Source organism: Paramormyrops kingsleyae, chromosome 14, assembly GCF_048594095.1.
Source record: "Paramormyrops kingsleyae isolate MSU_618 chromosome 14, PKINGS_0.4, whole genome shotgun sequence".
Lineage (NCBI taxonomy): Eukaryota > Metazoa > Chordata > Actinopteri > Osteoglossiformes > Mormyridae > Paramormyrops > Paramormyrops kingsleyae.
In genome coordinates this window covers 14,409,819-14,420,803 of record NC_132810.1, presented here as the reverse complement: position 1 = coordinate 14,420,803, position 10,985 = coordinate 14,409,819, and the positions used below count along the sequence as shown (strand labels likewise).

The window sequence follows — 10,985 nt, the reverse complement described above, 5'->3', positions numbered from 1 at the left end:
CTGCGTGCCCCGGGATTCAAAGCAGCAAGGCTACGAAATGTAGGCCTATACGAAATATGCAGGACGAATTGCTAAATGGTTCTAGAATAATTCTTTTTCAGGGGGCTGAGTCAAAAATAAAGTCTAGAACCACCTGTGGAATGAACATTTCACGTAGAGAAAGTTATGGTCCCTTTTTGTCTTGGCGCTACTGAAGTTCTCCCGACTGACAATAATCCGTGCCCGGGTGCATGTCGAAGCTCCTCCGTTCCGCCAGGGGGCGATTCTCCCTGTTGAGGCGCGACGCCGGTGGAGTTCAATCTGTCGGCCATGTTGAAATAGTCGCCGCGTCGCTGGCTCACAGTCCTGAGAGAGCGGAGGAGCTGCAGCCCGCCATTGTGTCGAAGCTAGGCTCTGCGGAGAGACAGACAGGGGCTAACTCTCGCGTAGACCTTTTCTGACCGTTTAACAGTGCCCGTTTTAATAGCAGCCCCAGGGGGAGAGAAATGTCAGCCAGCAGCCTTCTCGAACAGGTAACGAAAGGCACTTTTTAACATTTCCGAACGCCGGAGAACAGCCCCGGGACGCGGCTCCGTGCTGCTGCAGCAGGCCCGACCACCTGCTACGCCGCTCACTGGCCACTGCACTTCTTCATATTCTTCGTATTTTTTTCCTTCTTTTCTTCTCATAACTCAAACCTTCATGAATCACCTGGACCCAATCCAGAGACCGAAAGGCCAAGGAAACAAAGGTAAGACGGCGGTTCGGGAGCGGGGTGGCAGCTTGACGGGCGATGTGTCTCCGTTCCGTGTGTGCAGGAGCCCGGGGCGCAGAGGAACGCTAGCCGGCCATGCTACTAGCTATGCTAATGGATAGGCTAACGCCAGCCTGAAGGGCCCGCGGCAGGCCCGTGTGACCTGAAACCCGTCTTGTCGAAATTGTTCACGGTAAATAAATAAATAAATCAATAATAATAATTGAATGCGCGTCCGAAACGAGCTTATTCCTGCGTTAGGCCGGTTCCCGGTCCCCTTCACGCCAGGTGCCGGACGCCCGGGGTCGCTTTTCCCTCTCGGTTTCTCCGAGGCCACTGCGTTTCGGCTGCGAAGTTTTGCGCTGTGGGCGCTGCGTTTACGGCCAGGGAAGGACACGCGAACACGGTGAGGCTCATAGGCCGCCTGCTGGCTTCGAGCCCCATCTCCACGGCCGGCCGGCCGCAGGTAGCAGGCGTCCATCCTGTCCGCATCGCAGGCCCGCGCGGTCTGGAGAGCGGGTCTCCGTGGGTGTGAAGTACGGACGGGTCGGGATCGGCTCGCTGAGCTTAATCTTTTCGTCCGATTTACTGGTTATTTGTTTTCGAAGTTATCCAGGTGGGCCCGATGCAGTGGTACCGCTCGGTGTCCAATCGACGGATTGCCGGCTCGCGTGCCGTTTATCGCAGTTAATTTACGTATTAGCAAAACGCACGGTGAATTTTGGTGCTCTTCAGTCCGCTATAGCAGGCGGAAACCCCCCCCGCCCCCGATAGATTGCAGGTAATGTCAGCTTTTAATAGCCATCGAGCATCGCAGGTCGGCACAGCCGTGCTCTTCGCCCCGTTTTCCCGGTGTAAGAATCTTATTGTCATTATAATTATTGTTGTGCGGTGTCGCTGAGTTATGCAACGTGCAGTGAGATTCCCACGTAGTGCTAATGGCCATTTGGAAAGGCACCGGATCTTAGGTCTTGCCGGCGCCCCGGTGTAACTAAGGGTCATCACATGAAGGCAGACAGTCGCCACTGATGAATGTTCCGCCTTTGCAGGCCAGCTTCCATATTTCAAGCCTTCACTACAGTTACTTTTTTCCTGTATATTTCAGTGCAAAATGGAGCTGTAAACCAAAAGGATGCGCTGAATGATGATGAATTTGAGCCCTACCTGAACACTCAGGCCAGACAGGTAAGTTCTCCATGTTATGTTGTAACGGTATGTGGGATTCAGTGTTACACCTGCGTGTCTATTTAGTGCTGGTAGCATCCAGCTTCTGCTCCTAAACCACTTGCCCCTCCACCTGGTCAAGGCCTACCGCCATGTCGCTTAATGTTGGGTCGTTAGACACGAGCTCTGGCCAGGTGTTCCTGACACATGGCTTGACAGAGCTGAATGCCTATTGTGGGTTATGTGGGCATCACACCAGCTTACTGCGGCAAGTCTCAGTTGATTGCACACAAAAAACAAAACCTTTTTGGCTGTGATTTGAGTTTGTCGTGTTTAGAACAATGGAGGCTTTGTAGAGTCACAGATAAGATGTTGCTTCCTGTTTGGAGTCTGCAGGTATGACTGCAAGGTGCCGTGTGACTGAGCCTTGGCCTATAGGTGTCGCCTTGGGGGAACGCTTTGTGTTGTGGACGGTGTTCCTTCACTGATTGGCTTGTACTTGACTCCTCCTCCACTGAGTTCAGCTGAGCTGTTTTATACCTGATTGGCTGCCTTTCCAGTGCAGTAGCATGAGGAGGATAAGGCTTCATCTTGGTGAAGCTGTGATTTATGGTCACGTTGCTCATGCCGCCTTAGAGGTGCTTATTGGGGCCCAGCCGACAGTCTCGGTTAAGGTGCCCTTACTCTTAGATGCCCCCATGTCATAGCTGGTGCCATTTACCCTGTTGGTTATGGGTGGGTTTATGGCTTCCTGCCGGACTCCTCTCCTTACCCACCCCTGTTGTCCATGTGGCAGCCTCCCTCTGTCATGCCGGCTTCAGGATGAGGAGGGCCCTCTCTGCCACCTCCTCAGAGCCGCTTTAGTAGGAGTGACTCATAAGTAATGGCACTAAATACCAGCTAGCACGGTTTCCTTTGTATAAAGCAGCTGGTACTTGTGCCAGAGAGTGAATGACTTGACTGTGAAGAAAGACGCTTGTTTGTATGGTGGCTGTGCGTGACTCCCCCGAACAAGCGCGCCATTTAGCGGCTGAGAGCGCTGCGTGGAGAAGGACTGCGGGCTGCGAGACACTGCAGGCTGCGAGACACTGCAGGCCTCATTCCGGCCAAGCTGTTCCCCCTGTCTGCCGTGCATGAGGCCTGGCTGCCGTCCCTGGCTCTTGTCACCTGACTGATGTCTGAAGGATGAAGGGAGCCTGAGCCAGGGGTTTGTGGGTGGGGGGGTGCTGAATGCAGGATGGCTTTATTGTGAATCTGCAGCTCGCACTCCATAAAAAGTGTTTGTGATGTGTAAACGTGCAGCCAGGGGGCAGCAGTAAGCTCAGTCTCCACACCCCGACTGACAGGCATGAGCAGCCCCTGACAACCTCCCTCTTCTCTTTCAGAGCAATGCCTATACGGCCATGTCTGACTCCTACATGCCCAGTTACTACAGCCCTTCCATAGGATTCTCCTATTCGCTGAATGAGGCGGCATGGTCCACAGGAGGGGACCCCCCCATGCCTTACCTGACCTCCTATGGACAGCTCAGCAATGGGGAGCATCACTTCCTGCCGGATGCCATGTTTGGCCAGCCGGGGGCCCTGGGGAGCAATCCCTTCCTGGGGCAGCATGGCTTCAACTTCTTCCACAGCGGCATTGACTTCTCTGCCTGGGGCAGCAGCAGCTCCCAGGGCCAGTCCACGCAGAACTCGGGCTACAGCAGCAGTTACGCCTATGCCCCCAGCTCCCTGGGGGGTGCCATGATTGACGGACAGTCCCCCTTCGCCGCCAACGAGCCCCTGAACAAGGCCCCCGGGATGAACAGCCTGGATCAGAGCATGGCCGGGCTTAAGATTGGCGCTGGGGACATGGCTCCCAAGGTGGTGGGCTCAGGGCTCCCGGGGGGGGCCCTCAGCCAGGTCTCCGGGGCCCCCAGCATGCCCCCTGCCTCGATCACCCCAGCGAAGCCAGCCTCCTGGGCTGACATCGCTAGCAAGCCGGCCAAGCCGCAGCCCAAGCTGAAAACGAAGGGTGGTGTGGGCGGGACTAACCTACCCCCTCCACCGATCAAACATAACATGGACATCGGCACCTGGGACAACAAGGGGCCTGTGCCCAAGGTGTCTGCTCCGCAGCAGGCTGCTATTCCCAGCAACGGGCAGCCGCCTAACCAGGCCTCCCCTCAGCCCGGTGCCACTGCTGGGGGAGGCCCGCAGCTCCCCCTTAGCAATGGACAGCTGGTTCCCCCTACTGGGCAGCTTGGACAGCACCAGCCACCCCCCACTCCCCAGCAGGGTTTGGCTCCGCCCCAGCTCCCTCCAGGTCCGCCCGCTCCCCAGCCGGCAGCACCCACGCGTTGGGTGCCCCCTCGTAATCGTGCCAATGGCTTTGGGGATGCCGGGGGTGGGACTGGGCAGTCCCCGCCCACTTCTGAGGTGGGAGGGGTTTCAATCCCCCCGGAGCCACACCCCGTTCTTGAGAAGTTGCGCTTGGTCAACAATTACAACCCCAAGGACTTCGACTGGAACCCAAAGCAAGGGCGTGTGTTCATCATCAAGAGCTACTCGGAGGACGACATCCACCGCTCCATCAAGTACAACGTGTGGTGCAGCACGGAGCACGGCAACAAGCGTCTGGACGCCGCCTACCGCTCGCTGGGAGCCAAGGGGCCGCTCTACCTGCTCTTCAGTGTCAACGGCAGCGGGCACTTCTGCGGCGTGGCCGAGATGCGCTCGCCAGTGGACTACAACACGTGCGCTGGCGTGTGGTCGCAGGACAAGTGGAAGGGCCGCTTCGACGTGCGCTGGATCTTCGTCAAGGACGTGCCCAACAGCCAGCTGCGGCACATCCGGCTGGAGAACAACGAGAACAAGCCGGTGACCAACTCGCGGGACACGCAGGAGGTGCCGCTGGATAAGGCCCGGCAGGTGCTCAAGATCATCGCCAGCTACAAGCACACCACCTCCATCTTTGACGACTTCTCGCACTACGAGAAACGGCAGGAGGAGGAGGAGAGTGTGAGGAAGGTAACTTGCCACCCCGTATGATGTACTTTTACCATGGAAATAAGACAGAATGTGTTGTGCAGCCGGACGGCTTTTCACTGTACCTGACTGCTTGTATGAGACCATGGTGTGGGCCATTATTCAGCCACCTGGCTGCTCTCAGCCCGCCAGGCTTCCTTTCTGGTTGGTGGTGTAGCTGGCTCTGTCCTCCCAGGAGTGACACGGAAGGGCCCCTGTCGTGAGGGAAGTGCTCACGTGTCCCTGAAGCTCGTCGTGCCGTTTTGCTCGGTGCACTGAAGGCTAATCAGGTTTACCTGCTTTCCATGGAAATTTTTAATTTTTTTTTAACCAAGCTGTAGTATTTCACTGTCAGTCTCTGTAGCAAACGCTAAAATATACTTTGCTGTTCAGCCACTAATTCAGTATGTAAAGTGAAGCCAGCTTGGTACAAAACGCAATTCTAAAGTTGTTCCCTGTGTTCATTGGCTTCTGTTCTAGCCTGTAATGAAGGTTATGTTCTGAGGGAGATTTTATTGTGAGATGGAGGTGCTGGTTTCTCCCCTGATATTGGCATGGTAACTTGGTGGGGCAGCTGAGCACTTGGGGGCAGTTCCTAAAACCCAGAGCTTTGATAAGCTTTGTGACCCTGATCTTTCTCCCTCGTTATTGGCTGTGGCGGTGTGATATCGGCCAGTCGGCTGGCGCCAGCAGTGACCGGCTCCGGGTCGCTGCACCCAAATCGGATGAGCAGGTTGGATCGCATGTGGCGCCCCCTGTTGGCCAGTGTGTGTGATCGTCGAGCCCCAGCGTTGATTCTGCTATTTAAATCGGGATAGGTGACTGCTTGGCATCTTATGACCGAACATTCTGCCTTGTCTGATTTCTATTCCTGACCCAGTAGCACTGTTCACTTGGCCCAGCCCCCAAGGTGGGGGTGTATCAAGTGTCGGCGCTGACACTATGGGGTGTGGGTGCAGGCCTTCGCTGCTGGGGGCGCCAGTGTGTCGGAAATCTTCCACTTAGTACGTGGGGAGTGACTACTTGTGTGTGTGATGGAAACTCAAGTCCTTTCCTTAAGCAGTCGTGCCTGGCTGTGTCCCCTGTGCTGGCTGTGTCCCCTGTGCTGGCTGTGTCCCCTGTGCTGGCTGTGTCCCCTGTGCTGGCTGTGTCCCCTGTGCTGGTTGCGCAGCTTTGCGTATTCTCTAATAAACGGTAGCTTTTATTTTGTTGAGTCTCTTTTCACTATGGTGGATCCCGCTGGCCATGTCTCTCTACTGAAACTGCCTCAGACTTAGGGAAAGCGGCTCTTACTGCTGCTATGGCTGATTGTGACCGGAAGCTGAGCCCGTCTGAGCGAGTCAGCTGTGCTGCTCGCTCTGCACTGGGCTTGTCGCTCTGCTGAGTTGCGGTGAATAGCGTTTCTGCCGCCCAGCCCAAGTGTGCATCCTGACTGGCAGGACCTGTCCCGAGAATCCAGGGCGGAGTCCCTGCAGTTTCCACTTCCTCTTTGAGATGTGGAATGCTGGGTGGGTGTGGCCGGGCTGCGCCTTAGGCTGTAGCTGGGAGGGGATGTGGTGACGTCTGCTCCGTGACCAGACGGGAGGAGTGCCGTCTTCATCTCCCTTCCTAAACATGCTCACACCTACAGCAGACACACTCCCTGACCTTTTCTTTTGCCCCACAGGTGGAAGTTCAGGGAAACGACCCCTACACCAGTAACCCAAGCAGGGGCCATTACAGACTGCAGGTAAGCATCCTGGGACAGCTCCTTTTAGCTCTAAAGCGTACAGACTGACAGCCTGGCGAGGGCCTTGGTTCCAGGCCATGGTTCTGTGTGGATGAGGCTGGCGTGGGTCTGACGGGCTGTCTGAATGCCTTTGGACAGACTGGAATCACAGCTGGATCGCATGGGAATGGCGGTGTTGGTGTAGCCTGAATGCATTCATGGATGCGATGGGTGGAGAGGATGGGGGGCGGAGTGCATGCGATGGGTGGAGAGGATGGGGGGCGGAGTGCATGCGACGGGTGGAGAGGATGGGGGGCGGAGTGCATGCGACGGGTGGAGAGGATGGGGGGGCGGAGTGCATGCGACGGGTGGAGAGGATGGGGGGGCGGAGTGCATGCGACGGGTGGAGAGGATGGGGGGGCGGAGTGCATGCGACGGGTGGAGAGGATGGGGGGGTGGAGTGCATGCGACGGGCGGAGAGGATGAGGGGCGGAGTGCATGCCATGGGCGGAGGGGATGAGGGGCGGAGTGCATGCCATGGGCGGAGGGGATGGGGGGCGGAGTGCATGCCATGGGCGGAGGGGATGGGGGGCGGAGTGCATGCCATGGGCGGAGGGGATGGGGGGGCGGAGAGTTTCGTTTCTTATCTTGGCCACTTTATACCACTTCAGTCATTACTGGGTATTTGGGCCCAGTTTTGATCGTCTGCTGTTTGTTTTATGAAACTGTTGCTGGGCTCCTGGGTAAACAGGCGGGTTGCCAGCTGGGGTTAAAAATACATGCTTTCTGTAACCAGTTTCTGTGCCCCCCAGGATCGCCAAGGACGTGTGAAGTAAGGCGTCACCTCTGGGAAAAGACTGAGATGCCCCCCCCCCCCACCCAACCTCCTCTTCCCTGACATCAGATCTGTTCAGAAGCTCAGATGGGTGAAAGATGATAACCAAGGACATGAAAGAAACTCAAATGAAGACTCTCTTGATTTCTGTTGACTTTAAAGACTTATTTCAAACTTATAGTAAAAAGAATTATTCATAGGACTATGAACTTAAAAGCAACTATAGCATCCTTAGGTGAACTGTGTTTTTTTTTTTTTTTTTTTTTTTTTGTTTATTTTTTGGCCCTCTTCCCTATCTGCCCGCCCCCTCCCCCCCCCCCATTTCACTGAATCCCCTCATTTTCAGTTTTTAAACTTCTGTTTTTACAGTCCCAACAGCAGGCATTTATTACCCGCCCACTAAAACGTGTTTTTACGTGCGGCCCGATGGCGTGGCCAAGGGGGCAGTTTGGTTGGCTTTTTTTTTTTTGCCCGTCATCCCATTCCTCCCCCCTCCCACACCGCCCTCCACGGAGATTTAATTGTCCTCACTGAATGCGCTGTGGTGTCATTGTGGGTAGTCTGATCTGCCTTTCGCACGGTCATTTCCTCAGATCCTCCTCGGCTGTTACACCTTCCAGTCTTCAGCAAATGAATGTGCGGGAGGAGTTTCAGCAGTCGTTCCTTTTTTAAAAAAAAAAAAAAAAAAAGTTTGGGGGAAATAGGGTTGGGCTGCACTGAAAGCAGAGAATTGAGTTAGTCCTGGTCCTGTATGGTTTTATTGTATAAATGGGCTGTGTTCTGTTGTGTCTTTGAACACATCTCTTCCCCCCCCCCCCCCCCTTTTTCTTTAAACGTCTAAATTGTTGCTATGGGCTGCTTTCTTTATCCATTTTTTTTGTTTCTTCCTCAAGTCAGCAATGAGACAGGTCACCTGCCTCTCTATTAATCAGTTCAACGTAATAAATGTGATATCATACTCAGCAAGACCCTTTGTGTGTGTGTGGTCCCCTTGTTTGGCATCGAGTGCACGAGTCACTAACACCCTGTCCTTATGGGAGTCAAGCTGAAAGTTGTCAACGTTCTGGCCTGTAGCCGACCCGCAGGCCTGCTCCCTGCCTCTACCCTCTGTAGCCGGCCCGCAGGCCTGCTCCCTGCCTCTACCCTCTGTAGCCGGCCCGCAGGCCTGCTCCCTTCCTCTACCCTCTGTAGCCGGCCCGCAGGCCTGCTCCCTTCCTCTACCCTCTGTAGCCGGCCCGCAGGCCTGCTCCCTGCCTCTACCCTCTGTAGCCGGCCCGCAGGCCTGCTCCCTTCCTCTACCCTCTGTAGCCGGCCCGCAGGCCTGCTCCCTTCCTCTACCCTCTGTAGCCGGCCCGCAGGCCTGCTCCCTGCCTCTACCCTCTGTAGCCGGCCCGCAGGCCTGCTCCCTGCCTCTACCCCCTGCAGCCGGCCCGCAGGCCTGCTCCCTGCCTCTACCCTCTGTAGCCGGCCCGCAGGCCTGCTCCCTGCCTCTACCCCCTGCAGCCGGCCCGCAGGCCTGCTCCCTGCCTCTACCCTCTGTAGCCGACCCGCAGGCCTGCTCCCTTCCTCTACCCCCTGTAGCCGACCCGCAGGCCTGCTCCCTTCCTCTACCCCCTGTAGCCGACCCGCAGGCCTGCTCCCTGCCTCTACCCCCTGTAGCCGGCCCGCAGGCCTGCTCCCTGCCTCTACCCCCTGTAGCCGGCCCGCAGGCCTGCTCCCTGCCTCTACCCCCTGCAGCCGGCCCGCAGGCCTGCTCCCTGCCTCTACCCCCTGTAGCCGGCCCGCAGGCCTGCTCCCTGCCTCTACCCTCTGTAGCCGGCCCGCAGGCCTGCTCCCTGCCTCTACCCTCTAGCCGGCCCGCAGGCCTGCTCCCTGCCTCTACCCTCTGTAACCGGCCCGCAGGCCTGCTCCCTGCCTCTTACCCTCTGAAATGCCGTCGTCCTCCCCCCCCCCAAGTTCCTGCACACTTGCCTTCCATCCCAATCGCTGAATGTCAGTGCCAGGGTTGGATGGAGTTGTCTTCTGCAAAGTGGTTTTGTTTGTGGCATAATAAAGATGCTGCGTAAGGGGGTTTCTGACCTTTTTCTTCCCCGATGCGTTTCTGATGTAGCCACAACGCAAGGTCCCGCGCTCATGTTTCTTGGGCCCCAAATTAGAGTTTAAATAACAACTGACTCAAAATCCTGTATTGAATCCTGGCTGTGCGAGCCAAACCCGAACCTTGGACCCGGCCACAGTGTCGTGGGCATCTGGCTCGCAAAGTGCCCCAGATGGCCAGTGCCGTCTCCCATGTGCTGGGTTTGCCTTCCGGGTCGGGCAGTGGTGGACTTTCGGGACCAGTGGCTGCAGGAAGGTGCTCGTCAGCCGTTTCTGTTGCACTGTAACTAAATGTCTTGTTCATTTTCTCATGTTCAGCGTTTGCTCAGGTTTTTTTTTTATTTTTTATTCCATCTGTGTGAATGTTTGGTTTCCTGCCAAACATTTTCTATCTGGACCTTCACAGCCTGAACCGTGAAGCTATGAACGACACCCCAAAGCCAGACCTATCTAGCATTTTATGCCTTGGAAAGAATCGATGGGGGTGATCGTGCTTTCGCTGTGCGTGTCTGTGGCGGCGGCCTGCTGTGTAGCAGATGGCACAGTTTCTCCACACCAGCCTGCTGTTCCTTTTCCTTCTCAGATGGTTTGTGGTAGTAGCTTTAGCATCTTTAGTCCTCCGTGATCTCCAAGTGGTGTTTAAGGCTGCTCTGCAGCGGCCTTCCTCATGTCATGAGACTGAGTTCCCTTTCCCAGTGTGTCACGAGTAGGTGCACCAATCATAACTCTGGATTATTATAGAGCTCTGGTCACATTAACAGCATTATAATGGAAGCTTCTAGACCACCTGTCTGCTTTTCCAGACCCAGCCCAAGGTTTTTGATGTACACCAGCATCTCCCTGGTAGGCTGATTATTTCTGCTCTGGGGCTCATTTAAACATTTAGTTTTGGTGATGGGAACACTGGTGCTTGCAAGTGTCCTCTGTGTGGTGCGGTGTGCTGTCAATCACCAGACTGACCCAAGGGGGAACCAGTATCTACCTGCCTGACAGAACGTCATAACCACGAGCATAATTTCTGTTTACATCACGTGCTTTGTCTACAGCCATAGATCTTTTGCTTTCCTGACATCAAAGGGACCATAAAATTAAGTCATTATACAAAATGGCTCCCATGCATTAGTAATATGTTATGAACTTCAAAGGTAATTGAGGATATATACAAATAATCTAAACGTATGTGACAGTATGTTTCAGATGTACTGTATTTCCAAGTATCCAGTTTTCCTCGCTTATTCGATTTGCATATGTAAATAAGATAGTTTAAAACGCATGGCTAGAACACTCTTCGTCCATCCTGCACGCTCTGGTATTCCATCTTGAAGGTGTGTATTCACTAATGCGCACGTGTTTGTACCGACATAAATGCGCTCCGCCTGGCCTTTGGGGCTCCCCGCAGCTCCACAGGCTTTTACCTGCAGTGGAGGGCGATGCACGCAAGGC

At 55.3% G+C, this 10,985-nt stretch overlaps 1 protein-coding gene across 1 annotated transcript; it reads left to right on the top strand.

The window, feature by feature from the left end:
* The first annotated feature begins 300 nt into the window (after nucleotides 1-300).
* Nucleotides 301-8,413, top strand: ythdf2 (YTH N6-methyladenosine RNA binding protein F2). The gene is made up of 6 exons (XM_023842470.2): nucleotides 301-512; nucleotides 706-730; nucleotides 1,839-1,918; nucleotides 3,283-4,905; nucleotides 6,569-6,631; nucleotides 7,423-8,413. The coding sequence occupies exons 1-6, from the start codon at nucleotides 486-488 to the stop codon at nucleotides 7,444-7,446; spliced, it is 1,842 nt and encodes a 613-aa protein (XP_023698238.1). The 5' UTR covers nucleotides 301-485; the 3' UTR covers nucleotides 7,447-8,413.
* Nucleotides 8,414-10,985: the final 2,572 nt, after the last annotated feature.